This window comes from Micropterus dolomieu, linkage group LG09 (genome assembly GCF_021292245.1).
Source record: "Micropterus dolomieu isolate WLL.071019.BEF.003 ecotype Adirondacks linkage group LG09, ASM2129224v1, whole genome shotgun sequence".
NCBI lineage: Eukaryota > Metazoa > Chordata > Actinopteri > Centrarchiformes > Centrarchidae > Micropterus > Micropterus dolomieu.
In genome coordinates this window covers 22,469,161-22,484,749 of record NC_060158.1, presented here as the reverse complement: position 1 = coordinate 22,484,749, position 15,589 = coordinate 22,469,161, and the positions used below count along the sequence as shown (strand labels likewise).

Genomic DNA, 15,589 nt, shown 5'->3' with positions numbered 1-15,589 from the left:
TCTTGGAGCTGTGTCTGACAGTGTCCAAAATGTTCTTTATGTTGAAACAGTTGTTTCTAATTAATAGATCTGAAAATGTCATCAATAAGGTAAATAAAAACTAAACTACTTTAGTTTCAGGAGAACAATACTTTACACTGAAATTTTTGATTTAAATATGTTGGTTTGAGGATTTGATAATACACCTATAGCTAAGACTCTTCAATCGAAGTTATCTGTAAAATGGAATTAAAATTCATTTTTAATCACAAACCCATAATTACAGGAAGTTTACATTTCTTTTTTAAGGCCATTAAAAGGTGTGGATACCTGTCATTTAACAATAAATTAAAAATTACCTTTCTGTAATTTTACCACTTTTGGGCAATTATTAATATTTTAATCTAACTTGTAATCTAAGCATTATGATAAAAGTCAACATCTGTGTAATTACAGTAATTATGGCAGTTTTCAATGATCAAAACTGTGTTTTGACAGTTTAACAATGCTTGTAGACATTATACACTGATTAAAATAACATTTATTCAATGTTTTTATTTTCCAAATATCCATAATTAAAGGAGATATGTGTCAATTAACAAGCAAATCTATGTCAAATTACAGAACACATGTTTTTTTGTTACGGTTAACTGTTACGAATTGTATCAAGTTTTTTAAATTTAACATTTTTTTCTTTTAAATAAGACAAATAATCCTTGTGAAAATATGGTAAATTCCTGAATGTATTGCAAAGGTTTGTTTACGTCAAAAAAACCTCAATATTTTCTTTAAAATAATTATTCACAGCTACAGGTTTTTCATGTTATTTTACATTAGACATGTAAATTCATGATATTTTCATGTATTTCAAAAATACAGGAATAATCTGTGAAATAAAAAGGAATATAACTGTGTTTTTTTACAGTGTACAACATTCCTATAATAATACTATAATGATGGTGTCCAGTAAATGTATGGAATTACTATAATAAATGTCTATAGTGGGTTGAAAAAACATAACAAAACTCTATAGTAATACAATACGAAATAGAATAGTATAGTAATTTCCTTTAAAAACATACAAGTACAAAGTACAGGAGACACTATAGTGATACTATTCACACTCTAGTATTTATGACTTCATATCTGACTCTATAACATTACTATAGTAACACTGGGTAATACGTTTTGTGGTATTTCTAGTAATTATTTACAGAAATGCTATAGTGTTTCTGTAAGGGGATTAGTGTGTGCATGGCTTATTAGAAATTTGACCTGGCACCTGTCTATAAATGAAAAATAAAAGGTTTGTGTATGCTCCACTAACACTCTTTATGACTGTGTTTTCCTTCAACCAGTGGGACCTGGTGTGCGACAAAGCTGGACTCAACAGTCTCAGTTCGTCTATCTACATGTTTGGCCTGTTGGTGGGATCGGTCGTGTTTGGAGCCATGGCCGACAGGTAGGCTTTGCTGCTGCTTCTCTTAGCCTGCAGCCATGTTCCCTCAGACTCTGTACAGATAAAACACAGCCAGATCCTCAGCATCAAAGCATGGCATATGTCACGCCATATGTGAGCTGATTGCAGCCTGATTGCGTTGAAAAGCTAAAGTTACATGCTGAGATTTGATTGATACTGTTTTTTTTTAATTGGATTGAACTTCATGTTTGTGCCTTAAACATCTTAGGAACAATGTCATAAAATATTCCCTGTTTGTCTTAAGGTGGAAATGTCTATATAAAAGCATTTAAATGTCCAAGAGGAAATTCCTGGAGGTGCATTGACAATGTGTGGCCGTTGTCACATATCACGGTCTCACTCTGTCACAGTCAATGGTTCATTTATGCACTCATTTAATTTATTCATGTGCATAGAGGGCAAACTCATGTCCACCCCTTTCCTCTCTTTTCAAGGTACGGCCGACGTTTCATCCTGCTGCTTTCCATCGCTCTTCAGACTGTGTTTGGAGTCGCTGTGGCCTTTGCACCCAACTTCCACGTCTATGTGATTCTTCGTTTTGTAGTTGGCACCACGATATCTGGAGTGATCATCAATGCCTTTGTACTTGGTACTAACAAAACACATATTGGCATCCAAACACAAACATGATGAGACATTTACAATAGCAGTAGTGAATGCATTGATCACCAACTGAGAAATTGCTCAAATAATATGGCTTTATGTTGTGGTGGGGAATTAATGGCAGTATGGGATTCTATATCGTGAATATTTCGTGACAAATGTTTTGTTGAAAAAAGATTAGATAAGGTGTGAGGAGGAGGATTAATAAGTGTATCAATAGTGAGAAAACCATTGGGTTATGATTTTCTATCAGATTTCAAAGGAAAGATTCCCAGGAAAGTTTTGTCTCTGAGCAATTTCAGATAGTTATTGTAGATCAATTTCCATTTCCTTTTAGCTCTCCTGCAGTCAGTTTTTTATTTTTAGATAGGAGCTATATGTTTCCAGTGAAACTTAACTATTGGTTAAGACTTGCAACTACATTAATATATATATTAGGGCTGTCCCCAACTAAGGATTTACATAGTCGAATCAGAAAAAGAAGATATACTTTGTCAGAATAAATAATAATTAGAATCGTCATACCTGCCTATTGTTGACTTATGGTCGAATCATGTGTGTTTTTGTGCACGGCGATTGCGAGCCGATGCTAAACTGAGGCTTATTGTTGACCGTTTTCTCTCCCTCTCTTTCTCTCGCCTGCCATTCACCAGTCTTGTGCAGAGTTTTTGCCGTTCTGCCGACAACTACATGCACGTCGCAGTTCCTCGAGGGTCTATTTCAAGTAGTGGCTGTTTAAAAACGATAAAATATTCTTTGTGTGGTTCATCAACGGTGATAAATTATCCGAAAGTCCCGCGAGGTGCGGACAACTCGGCACAACACTGGTGAAGCTGGGGCTCCGTCTCTTCAGCAAGTGTTCCTCCTGCCACTACACACATACCGATTACATATACACATACCATACGCCTACACATGCGCACTGACAACCCAGGGTTAGGGTTACAATTTTGTATTTATTCACGCACTTTTAAAAACATTTATTGGGTTAGGGTTAGTTTTTTTTCTTTTTACATGTTTATTTACAGCATTAAACATTTAAATTTATATTGTAATAGGCTGTATAGTAACTTACTGAGAGAAAACTGGTAGATCTATGTAAAATTAGACGTTGAGCATCCCCATATCGCCAAAATGGCAAGATCCTTGTTTGACTTCGAAGTTTCGACGGTGAGATTGACAGTCGAATCAGGCTCTGCCCATCGAAGCATCGAATCTTCGACTATTCGGGGTCAGCCCTAATATATATATATATAGAACAACTTTTGTGATACCTTCACTTGAAATCTAGCGCTATCTGGGGCATCTGTCTGTTTGTCCAATATTTTGTTTTATTTTGACGAAATACCTACAAAACTAATGACATTTCCATCAGCCTAACCTGTTAATCAGCTCATTTTAACATGCTAAAACATGTAACTAAGATGGTGATTATGGTAAACTAATATCAGCTTAACTTTAACATGTTAGCATTATTATCTTGTTCTCAGACAGCAATGCTGGTGTCAATGAAAACACATGATACGCTATATCCTAGGAAGTTTGGTTAACATGTACTAGCAGGCACAGATGTTTAGTATCAGTCAAGAAAATAAGTAGTCATCTCATTTGTCACTTACATGTCAGACCAACAGAGATTGTATTACTAAGTGTAAAAATGTCTCATGCTTTTTGTGCTATCTTTGCTCAATCCCAGAACACAACCCCTTGCTACTCTTTCCACTACCTTAAAGCTCCAAACCACCACCTTAGTTTAACCCTATCCCCATTATTCCACCTCTCCTCACCACCCATCTTCTCTCCTCTCCTTCCAAACCCTGCACTGTTTTTTCAAAGGCACTGAGTGGACATGCACAAAGAGGCGCATGCTAGCTGGTATCATCACCGACTACGCATTTGGTCTGGGCTACATGCTGCTAGCAGGCGTAGCATACTTGATACGAGACTGGAGAAAGTTGCAACTGGCTATATCAGCCCCAGGCTTCCTGCTCATCTTCTATATATGGTGGGGAATATAATGGGCATCTGAACATTAGATATACTGTGTATTCATACATTTCCGCACAAGAGTACACAAATTCCCTCTTTGTGATCCTCTTTTTCTCCACTTCTGGCACTTCTCTCTATCTACTCTTCCTCCCCTCTCTTCTCTTTCTGTCTGCTGTACGCTCTTTGTATCTCCTGTCAGGGTGCTGCCTCACTCCGCCAGATGGTTGCTGGCCAATGACAGGAGGGAGGAAGCCATCGCACTCCTCCGCAAGGCGGCACTTGTTAACGGCCGTGTGTTACCTCCCACTGTACAGGTCTCTGGGTTTTACTCCTTAAACTCGCACACTATCTAAGCCGGTAAAATGTATTTTTTTGTCACTGCATATGATTTGCTGAAGACTAATCTTTTTGTGAAAGGATAAGATGGTGTTACTCTATAACAAACCCATAAAAAGACCAAAATCAAAATTGTGTTAGTCCATCTTTCAATACTTCCAACTTCCCTGCTATGTCTGTGGCACTCAGCCCCAGCTCCATTTTTACTTACTGCAGATGGAAATCTTGCAGAGAGTGAGATGAGGAGATCAACCTGTAAAAAAAAATGGGCTACAGCCAGCAGCCAGTTAGCTTAGCTTAGCACAAAGTGTGAAAATAGGAAAAGAGCCAAAGGTAACAAAATCTGCCTACCTGCACCTCTAAAATTCACTAATTCACTAGTTCAATCTCATTTGTTTAATTTGTGGTTTTATTGAAAAGGGCCATGCTAAGCTAAGCTAACTGGCTGCTGGCAGCAGCTTCAAATTTAATGGACAGATATGGGAGTGGTATCTTCACATCAAACTCTCGGCAAGAAAGTGAATAAACGTACTTCCCAATTATTCCTAATTCCAACTATCCTGACACAAATCCCAAAATTTAATAAAACAGGTGGGTACTGTAAGTTTTATTAAATTGGTTGGGGAGTATTCTGCATTGTTGGATTAATACACATTTGATGTGCAAGTAAGTATTTATTACACCAAACAGTGTACATGAGACTGTCTCAAATCAAACTACAGTGCTCATGTTCATGGTAATAAAAGAACATGTGACCCAGTGTGGCTCACTGATGTGTTATAATAGTTATGACAACTTTGACTACACAGGCAAAACTTTAGTGGAATACTTTTTTTGTCTTTTTATTGGATTTGTTAAAAATAAGAATAATTTAGAATACCACCAGCCTAATCCTTTCAAGGGTTATGTGTGTCCAGGTTGAGAAGATTTTAGTTGGAGGGAAGCAAAGTCATTCAGCAGTGGATCTCGTACGAACACCTCAGATGAGGAAAAGGGCTATCATCTTGTTCTACATCTGGTAAATTGTGTGTGTGTGCATGCCCATACATGCTTTTTAGGTGTTTTTTGACATAAGTAAAAAATCAAATCTATATTCCTTTTACCATGTTCTTTCTCTGCCTTTTCTCTTCAGTCTGTATCCCCTGTTCTTCTTTTGCACCCCAGGTTTGTGAATGTGCTGGTGTATTACGGCCTCTCACTGGGTGTGTCCAGGTTGGGGACAAACCTCTACTTGACACAGTTTGTGTTTGGGTTGGTTGAGATCCCGGCTCGTTCTCTCGTCCTGCTTGTCCTGCCCTGCAGTCGCCGACTCTCCCAAAGCGGATTTCTGGCTGTTGGAGGGCTCGCCTGTCTGCTGATGCTTGCTGTCCCTGCAGGTACGATAGACACTGCATTTGCTGTGTTCCTACAGGAATGTGAACTGTCTGCAAACCTTACAAACCTTCAGCTTTTCATCTCATCCCCTAATAACTGATGATGGGATGTACTTCATTACTGTGATCATTTCCCTCCATTTGTCTGTAGATTATCCCAATTTCCTGACGGGTCTTGCCATGGTAGGGAAGTTCGGAATAACAGCTTCCTTTGCTGTAATCTATGTGTACACTGCTGAGATATTCCCCACGGTGCTTCGGTAAGACATGTCTTTACAGTTTTAATTACTTTTCTCATACACACATAATATAAAAAATGTCTGTGGGTAATACCTATAGCTCCCTCCCCTTTGTGTACTCACAGGCAAACCGGAATAGGTGTATCCTGTATGTTTGCGAGGATGGGCGGTGTGTTAGCACCCACGATTAACATGCTTGATAACGACAGCCCCACTACACCTCTGGTCATCTTCGGCACCTGCCCGCTGGTGGGTGCTGTCCTGGCCCTGGCACTGCCCGAAACCGCTGACAGACCTCTTCCTGACACAGTGGAGGAGGCAGAAAACTGGGATATGAGGTACTACAATGTGCTTCCAGATTTCACTCCTGGTTTACTTCGCTGTGCTGTTAATGTGTCCTTGCTACTTAGCCTCTGTGACCCTGAACAGGATAAAGCCCTTCTTCCCCTCTTCTTCCCAATGGAAGACACAACCTCTGTGAACAGCTCAGTGTGTACTTTGTGTTTTGTCTCCTGCAGGTTGCCTCCCAACAAGGAGAAACCTGAGATGTCTGAGGATATCAGCCAATCAGCCAGCAGCACAGAGGAGCAGGAGCTACGACATCTTGCGAGCCAGGCCTAACTGTGTGTAAAAGGATGCACACATTACATTATTCACATATTATAGAGCCTCAACGTTGTTACCAGATACAGTACTTAACATAACATCCTCTATGCAATTACATGTCTGAATCTGATTAAGAGCTCTATGCAAGAAAGCATTTTACCCACCAAACTAGCATTCATACACACACAAAGCAGGTATTCATATATGGTGAAACGACAAATCAATAGCCTACTGTTTTACCAGATGCAGGTAAAGAGTCAGGAATAAATAGTTGTCCTTTGCAATCTGTGCATTTCTCATGTGTTTACATATCTATTGCAATGTTGAGAAGTGAACTGGTATAATATTTAAGACAAAAAAAAAACAGTCCCACAAAAGACTTTGCAGACATAGATTTCATACTTGTATTTCTAAATCTACAGGAATCAGCTCAGAGCTCAACTTTCTAAACATGTGCAGAAGAAGACTTTAGCAGACTGCCGCTTCCTCTAATGCAGTACACATAGTTCCATTGTGCTACTATTGTTACAACTAGTAAAAGCACGTGAATATTTTTGTAGTGCACCAAGTGTACCATTTCTGTGGACTGTTTGTGGAAGATCTTTGTTGTATCTTTATGCTGTAATGAACAAGCAACTGCCTCATTTTCTATGTTCTCATTCTCAAAGAGAAGCAAAACTAGTCCAGTGACATTGCATGTAGTCTGTTTTATTATCATATTATCTAATGTAGCGTCATGTTTGACTACAGTAATGTAATTAATTTGTAGTTTTGTATGGAAAGTGACTGATCAGCATGTAAAGAGATATTTCATATCAGCACTGTTTGACTTGAATCTGTGAAATATCAAGAACATATTACAAGTTTTAAAGGGCTATTATGGTGTATAAAAATTAGTGCTACATAAAAAAAAAATAAAAAAAAAATATAAAGACATGGATCAGAAGCACAGGTCATGTAATGTATGTTACTCAAGCAAAAGAAGTTAGAGTCTACAAAATCTATTATTCCTATTGCAAAGAAATGTGAGGCTAGTATATTTTGAAAGCCTAAAATGTGTGGAAGGGATAACCAGTTATTCCACTGCATGAATTTAGAAAGCATGCCAGTAGGTTAGATCAATCAGAGATGTCACAGAAACCAAATATTGGAAAACATTCCATTGTTTTATTGCATTGATTCCAGTCCATTTGAATGCAACAAATTATAAAGTGAAATGTACTTTGTGCAGCTAAAACAAAGGCACTGTAGCTTTGTGCCTCCAGCAATAAACTTGTCAAAACCATGCAGACTTGTTGTGTGCGCAAGTTGTGCAGTTTCTCAATACAATTCGACAGCAACATTTAACACATATCACCACCAAGCAGCTCAGTTTGATGCGATAACCACACCTCAAAAGATTCAACATTGGGAGTCATTCATCCTCAGGCACTCACATAGTGGTATTGACATACAGATTTCGATAGAGGAAAAGGCAAATTTATGCCAGCGTAACATATGTAGCATCAGTGGTGACACCACAGTTGTTATCCTTCATAGACATCAGGATGTAGCCATCATTGCCCCAGTAGGTGGACCATGAGTTCTTTATCAACCAGTATGGCTTCCCACTCAGGGTGCCGTATCCCACTGCAAGCACAGCATGGTCCAAGTCATCAGTGGTATTACCTGGAAAACATAAGAAGCATACCGAGTTAGAGAGAGGGACTTGTTGTAAGAAGTGTGAGCACCATTGAGAGAAGCTTACCACAGGCGGGTTCATAGTAGACACCGTGGCTGTAGAAAACAAATGATCGATGTGAAGCATCGATACTGACAGCCGCCGGCCCGTTTTTAAAGAGTGCCAGCTTAAGGGCCTCTGCATCTCCTGATGTGACGTTGGTGTAGCTCTGGATATGCGCAGTAAGCTGGGATGTGTTCACGTGGCAAAATCCATTCTGTTCAAAGAGTGGAAACATACATTTAATACTGAACCCTGTAGTGCAGCAGGACGGCAAACCATTCTGATAGTACCAGTCATACATGTGTCTCCCTTGTATGAAAGAGGTAATAGAAACTTAGGATACTGGTCTGACTATTAAGACCCAAGTAGAGATTTGGACAGAAGTGCTGTAGTGAACAAAGCTGACTCCAACTGGGCCACACAGATACAAACTTTTAATAGCTTCTGAACAAAACTCAAGTTTAACCTAATTATGAAAAACGGTTATTTCAGCTGGCTGAACCTTGACATTTACTCAGTTATTTCACATTTGTTTATAAGTTGTCAAGACATTTATTTCTGGATATTGGCTGGACTGTGAACCTGTAGGTAAAGATGAGCTTGCTTGCTCAGTTCAGAGTTTGCTTTTCATGATTTTGGCAATTATCCCCAATTTAATAGAGCAGAAGGACTTCTGAAATACCATTTGAGTAAAACATTTACCAAATATAGAAAATGCACCATTCCCCAGCCATGCAGTGCTAATTTAATTTGAACTTCACAGGATATTTTGCTTCAGGCACCATGTTTTGGAATCATCTCACCATTCCCATATAGGCTCCGTAAGTTTCTGTTGTGCCGATGCCTCCATGCTTCATGATCCACTCGTATGCTCTCCACTCCTCCCCTCCGTCACAGCCGTTATTGCCGAAACCCCAGGAACAGTCCACCAACATCTGCTGAGACAGAACCTGCAAAGAGCCCGTCTGAAAGACGACAGCAAGATATGATCACACTCCACACACACATTGTTAACACACACTCTTGTATCCTATGGCACTGCACAAACCTCTGAAAATAAACTACAGTAAAATTAAGAGATGGGCTCAAACATAACTTAGACAATCAATTTGGGTTTAGGATGGAAAAACATTAGATAAGAGGGGCATATAGAAAATACAAAAAAAAAAAACCCAAATAGTTTGTTTATAATGAACATTTTTACACCAGCTGTTTTCTACAGGGTGCTGGAAAGATGCTGTGAGATCCCGAAGTAGTAAATTCAAAACTGGCCCCTACGGAGTGGCTCTGTTTATGAAGCTGCCTATGGGGACGAGTGTGCCGCATCATGCAGGTCACTTCCCGCTGCTGCGCTGTGTTCTGGCAAAGGCACAAAGACAAACTGCTGGGGCTTCACAACAGTACTTTCACTTTGTCCAATCCAACTGCCCTTGTAAACACTGAAATGTGGAGTACTCATCCACTAGTACATACATCTACAACTTCTGTAGTCTCATTATTTTGATGACAAATCACCTAAAGCTGTGGCAGACAAGTAATTAGATATATTTTGCGAGATTCTCTTTACATCCCGACAGCAATCACAAAATGAAATGCTCAGAGATAAAAAAAAATAAAAAAGGCGCAGGACTACATTCAGTTCGTCAGTACCTGCCTGTAATCTGCACACAGGGAAATGTGTTTTGGGGGAGTGGCTTTGGAGGGAGGCCTAAACGGAGGGTGCAGGAATTTTTTAGTCAGTTGGATACTTTCAAAATCTAGCCATCTCCTGGTAGTTTCTCCAAAAGTTACCTACCCCAGCTTTAAGTAATCTTAGTAAAACATTTTAAAAAGGTTAAACATTAAATGGTAGGATTTGCTTGATTCTCTCCATTGCCCATCATTAAAAGAAAAGAAACTGATTTTGCGGTCAACGTTTTTGGCATTTCAAAGGCTAAACGATTAGGTAAAAATGTAAACAATGGACTTGTACCACAAAACCAATAAACTTGCTTTCATCAGTTCATGATACTCCTTTTCTACATATAGCAATGCACCAACACATTACTCAAGGTCCAGAAGCACAATACTTAACTGTGAAGGGCTGTTCTAAATGCAAACCATACACATTTTTCAAATCTCCTAAATGTTTTTCCCCCCCTTTTTCCCTTGCAGTGTCAACTACTTCCTTAGAAATGCAATTGGACAGCTAGTGGCCCAGTACAAGAGACAAAATCAAGAGTGTGTGTGAGTACGAGAAAGAATTTGGTCACTTCAGTGGGGTGCCATCAAATCCCATAACAAGCCATCCAATGTTTGGATCAAGCTGCTGGGCAACGCATGAAAAGGAATGCCTTTGAGCTTTGCCTGCCATGGGATGGAGGCAGGCCAAAGCTGACATTCACCCAGTTTTATTTCTTCAAACACTGACATGTCTGTCTATGAGTGTAAAAGTGGCACAATGAAGCATCTTGTGGACCCTCTCATACTCTAAAAGGGGAGGACTTCTTCCCCTCACAGGGATGCTTTTCTTACGGTTAATGGAGCTAAAATCACCACTTCAAATAATGAGCAATAACTTATTTCACTAAGCTGACTGAATAGACCGTTACATTCTCCCCAGACATGCCAGAACAACGAAGTGCCACAGGAATGTGTCACTGCAAATCTTTTCACTTATGCATTTGCGCCAACTAAAACAGTGACACAAACCAGATGGACAGCCATGCTGAACATCTGTGGCTTTAAAGAGCATAAGGAAGTAGCGTTGTCAGTTGAAAACACTGGAATGTGGCCAGTGACTGTGGGGCGAGCTGCTTTTAATCCTTTTCACCTTTAGGAAGAGAGCGCCCTCTACTGCTCCAGTGGTGGCAAAGCTCCAGCAGGAGCCACAGATGGCCTGGTCCTTCACTGGGGTCACAGCACCTGCAAAAGCGGAGAGTTGAGGTAAATAAAATAGGATGTCCAGCCAGCCAGGAATACACATTTAGATTGTAAATACGCACCGTAAAGCCTCCAGTCAAATGACTCTGGTACTTTCACGCCTTTGTAAAGCATTGAGGGGAAGGGGAGCCCTCTGTTTGGGGTCTTTCCTCGTTTCCTTCCCCTCATGGTGGCCAACTCTGACATGGTGCGATCTGACAAAGAGTTCAGAGCCAGAGAGAAGGGCAGCCCTGCTCTGTTCTTTGAGTGCACATACCTACAGTAACAGAAAAAAATAAAAATAAAAAAAAGTCACCAGGTCATCTGAAACCCTTCAATTACAACTTAATTTCCATCTTCCTTTAATAGAGGATCTGGCAGTGCTGCGGGGGTCACAACTCAGTTTTTCATGTTCCTCTCACCGGAGATTATGAACAAAAGTGTGCTCCCTTTCCTCGTGCTCTCTTTCGTCGCTGTACTGACGCTGGAACTTGTCCTTGAAATGGTTGAACATGCGCTGCGAGTGGCCTGATGCTGAGGTGTGGATGAGATCTTTCATTGGATTAGCCAACATATGGTGCTCCACTCCTGGACCAGGAAATTCCCCACAGGTCATCCCTATATGGGGAAAAAAAATAAAATAAAAATAAACAAACAGAAAAAGATAAATCCCCCCACCTCCCTCTTTCAATTTTCTAAGATGTCTTGATGCGTGCACCGCACAGCAAGGAACAAACCTTCAGGCAGCGAGAAAACTTTGGGGTCCACATGAGTGCTGAACTCTTTGTAGTCCACCAAGTATTTGTCATAATGGGACCCCAGCAGCGTGTTATACCCCATCATCTCATAATGGAGGGGTGTTGGGGGGTCTTCCTTGCTATCTGCACCTCTCTCTGAATGGGTCACCCACAGTGTGTATGTGTTCTTCTTGTAACCTACAGTGGTCACGTTCTGCCAAACTTCACACAGGGAACCTCCGTAGTACTCCATCCTCAGGAACTATGGGGGATTAACATTTTGACTTGTGAGCACACAGACATAGATACAAGACATTTCCAACAGTAATAAATCATGGTTAGATTAAATGATAATAATTTGAGTCGTACACATCCACCATAAACACCATTACAGCTATTGTTTAAAAAAAAAAAAAAAAAAACACACCTCTCTGGAGGTCCTGCAGCAACAGAGAGTCTGCAAGTCAGGGAGTGTTACACTACATGCAAAAGGAGCAGCCAACAGTTACACACATACCTGGAAGCCCTGCACATCAGGCAGAGACGGCTGCGGTGTGACAATTTCGTTCTTTGTTCCATTGACCTGGAAACACTTCATCACATTCAGCTCTACCTCTGTGGTTTCAGGAGTGATTTTATAGGCAACGCCCCACTGATGCTCCGCCCCCAACTGGTACGTGGACACCTGGCCTGTTGATGAGCAACGAGAGAGATGTTAAAGTTAGACATTTTCATATTTAATAATCCTTTAGTAATTACATTTATGGAGTAACAGCTTTATTTGTTTTACCCTTACCCAGCACCATCCTTCCTATGTAGTTTTATTTACTGCACCATCCCCACCCCAACCACAAGCTTAAGATGTAAATATCATCCATCAAATGTTCCGTTACTTGTATACCGCCAACTATCCAAGTGATGCTGCTATAGAGGGTTGTGTACTTGTTTTAGTTTTTGCTGCCAGAAATAAGCTCAACTTGCTTGTAAGTAAGTTCTGAACACAGTAACTCGCCAACTTAAGTCTTTTCTTCTACTTTTTATTACTTACTCACTCATGAAGTAACAGTAGGTCTAATGTGCAATGTTTTAGCTATTCTAACCACCACAGGTAAAGATGTTACCATTTTGTTAATACATGCACTAGCATGATTGCGGTTATGAGTTACATTAACAGCTCCTACACAATGAGATAAACTCATTCTAAACTCGACACTAGGTCCGTGTAGGTAGGTTGAAAGCAGGAGATAGATGTAGAGTGCTGCTCTACATTAAAAATAACCTCACTTAACCTCATCGGGAAGGAAAGGATACAAATTAAAACAGCTTACAAAATCAACTTAAACAAGACAAAAAGGTTCAAAGTCCGATGAGTATGTAACATGAATCAACAAAAAAAAAAAAAAAAAAGTGGAGTTCCCAAAAAGAGCCTATCCATTCTTTTTCACTTCTTTGTTTTTGAACCGCGTGCTTATGTTCCGCTCTGGTCACTTTGGTCTGACACAATAGGCTCTCAGTTTCACATCACCAATCCAACCAAGCAGGGAAAATACAGAGTCAGGTTGAGTAGAAACAGCTGCGGGTCAAGTGGTTTCTTACCATGGTAGTAGTCTATTCTGCTGGAGTTTGCCGTGAGGTCAAACCAGGCCTCAAATGGCTCCTTGATCTCAGCATAGGGCAGAGAAATCACTCCTGCAATGGAAATGTGAAGACAAAAAAAAGTGAGGCTAAAATCTGAGGAAGAAGAGGCTCTAATGTGTAATCCGATGTTGTACGGCTTACCTTTGACTTGATAGCTCTTTCCGAAATATGGAAGGGAGGGCACTGCTTTTCCCTCTGTAGCTGAAAACAAACATAAGGTGTTGAGATATTCTTTCCCAAAAATGCATTTTCAGTGGTACTGATCTTATCCATGCAATTGTACTTTATATAAAAGTCACATACAGTTAATTATAACGTTACTGGATAGTTAGGGATATTGATAGCTGCGCTTGGACAAAGCAGACTGCCTCACATTGATTTTTCGCTCAGTTGGGGAACCACTGAAGGAATAACATTATGACAAAAAAGGAGTAATGTTACGACAAATAGTTGTAATTTAGTCAATACAGTATGGCCTGGCGTAAAGGGTGATTTTATAGCTTTGTCCAGGATTATAAGCCATTATTTAAGGATACATGGAGATATCCTGATAAGGAACTCAACTTTAAATTGACAGAGTTTTGCCTGAAATTTGGCGTGATATTGTCTGCATTCATCAGCACGTACCTGAGACATAAGTTACTTTACTTAGTGCTGTGAGGTTCTTATTTCTTCAGCGTGCTGAACTATACCCACCATAAAACGACTTTGTAATATCACGTGCTATTTCCTTCAGTAGCATGCAGCTAGCTAACAAGAAACACGACGTGGTAAACTAAATGTTGTCTCTTACCTGTGACAGCCCACAAAAGAACAACAGCTGCAATGTACAAACGCATTGTTTCTGCTGTGAGATCAGAAATACAGGACAAAAAGCAGTCAGACTAAACAAAAACACATGACTCTGCAAAATAAAGCTCTCCAAAACACTAATTAAATAACTGACGGTCTCGACCAATCACACTGTCACGTGCAGGAGCGTAGGCCAATGAGACACGAGAGGCGGTTTTATTTGCGCGGATATCATGTGACTTGTGTCATACGACGTGCACCACGGTGCATTTTAAGAAGAGGTTTTTAAGACGAGACCTAAATGTCCTTTCGGGTTAAAAGGATGTGGAAAGGTATCACCCTACCACTGAGGTTTTAAGTGAATGTCGGGAGTACACCAAGTTAATAACAGAGGCTTTGGATGTAGTATTTGTAACAGTGCACAAAAAATTGGTTCCTAAATGACAGTCCATCTGTTGTGTTAAGTAATGTTTCTCCATGGATTACAGGTTCATCAAATAGTAAGAGAACATGTTCAAAAACAATTCTATATTTTCAATAATATTTACAGATATTTCAAAGAATCCTGACAATTGTCATGTGATAATTGGTAGGCTATATATGTTCCAGTTTTTAATGTAAATATACAGTGGGTACGGAAAGTATTCAGACCCCTTTAAATTTTTCACTCTTTGTTTCATTGCAGCCATTTTCCAAAAATCAAAAAAGTTCATTTTATTTCTCAGTAATGTACACTCAGCACCCCATCTTGACAGAAAAAAACAGAAATGTAGAAATTTTTGCAAATTTATTAAAAAAGAAAAACTGAAATATCACATGGTCATAAGTATTCAGACCCTTTGCCGTGACACTCATATTTAACTCAGGTGCTGTCTATTTCTTCTGATCATCCTTGAGATGGTTCTACACCTTCATTTGAGTCCAGCTGTGTTTGATTATACTGATTGGACTTGATTAGGAAAGCCACACACCTGTCTATATAAGACCTTACAGCTCACAGTGCATGTCAGAGCAAATGAAAATCATGAGGTCAAAGGAACTGCCTGAAGAGCTCAGAGATAGAATTGTGGCAAGGCACAGATCTGGCCAAGGTTACAAAAAAATTTCTGCTGCACTTAAGGTTCCTAAGAGCACAGTGGCCTCCATAATCCTCAAATGGAAGACGTTTGGGATGACCAGAACCCTTCCTAGAG

The 15,589-nt window shown here is 39.8% G+C and overlaps 2 protein-coding genes across 3 annotated transcripts in view; one reads left to right on the top strand and one right to left on the bottom strand.

Moving 5' to 3' along the window:
* The window catches only part of si:dkey-166k12.1 (solute carrier family 22 member 13), an 11,512-nt gene extending 3,620 nt beyond the window's left edge, over positions 1-7,892 (top strand). Inside the window, exons 2-11 of one of the 2 annotated variants that reach the window (XM_046057797.1) lie at positions 1,338-1,441; positions 1,894-2,048; positions 3,899-4,067; positions 4,251-4,365; positions 5,305-5,405; positions 5,552-5,763; positions 5,912-6,020; positions 6,125-6,337; positions 6,518-6,622; positions 7,028-7,892. In XM_046057797.1, the coding sequence (XP_045913753.1) occupies positions 1,338-1,441; positions 1,894-2,048; positions 3,899-4,067; positions 4,251-4,365; positions 5,305-5,405; positions 5,552-5,763; positions 5,912-6,020; positions 6,125-6,337; positions 6,518-6,620 (1,281 nt within the window). In that variant the 3' untranslated portion in view covers positions 6,621-6,622; positions 7,028-7,892. Of the gene's footprint in view, positions 1-1,337; positions 1,442-1,893; positions 2,049-3,898; positions 4,068-4,250; positions 4,366-5,304; positions 5,406-5,551; positions 5,764-5,911; positions 6,021-6,124; positions 6,338-6,517 lie in introns of both variants that reach the window. The other variant, XM_046057796.1, reaches the window with a different exon arrangement.
* On the bottom strand, positions 7,751-14,583 carry zgc:110239 (uncharacterized protein LOC550326 homolog). Its single transcript, XM_046057798.1, has 11 exons — positions 14,398-14,583; positions 13,746-13,805; positions 13,563-13,655; positions 12,484-12,656; positions 11,967-12,228; positions 11,652-11,847; positions 11,313-11,506; positions 11,141-11,232; positions 9,132-9,293; positions 8,353-8,542; positions 7,751-8,273 (listed from the first exon to the last, which is right to left on the bottom strand). The coding sequence occupies exons 1-11, from the start codon at positions 14,441-14,443 to the stop codon at positions 8,086-8,088; spliced, it is 1,656 nt and encodes a 551-aa protein (XP_045913754.1). The 5' UTR covers positions 14,444-14,583; the 3' UTR covers positions 7,751-8,085.
* Positions 14,584-15,589: the final 1,006 nt, after the last annotated feature.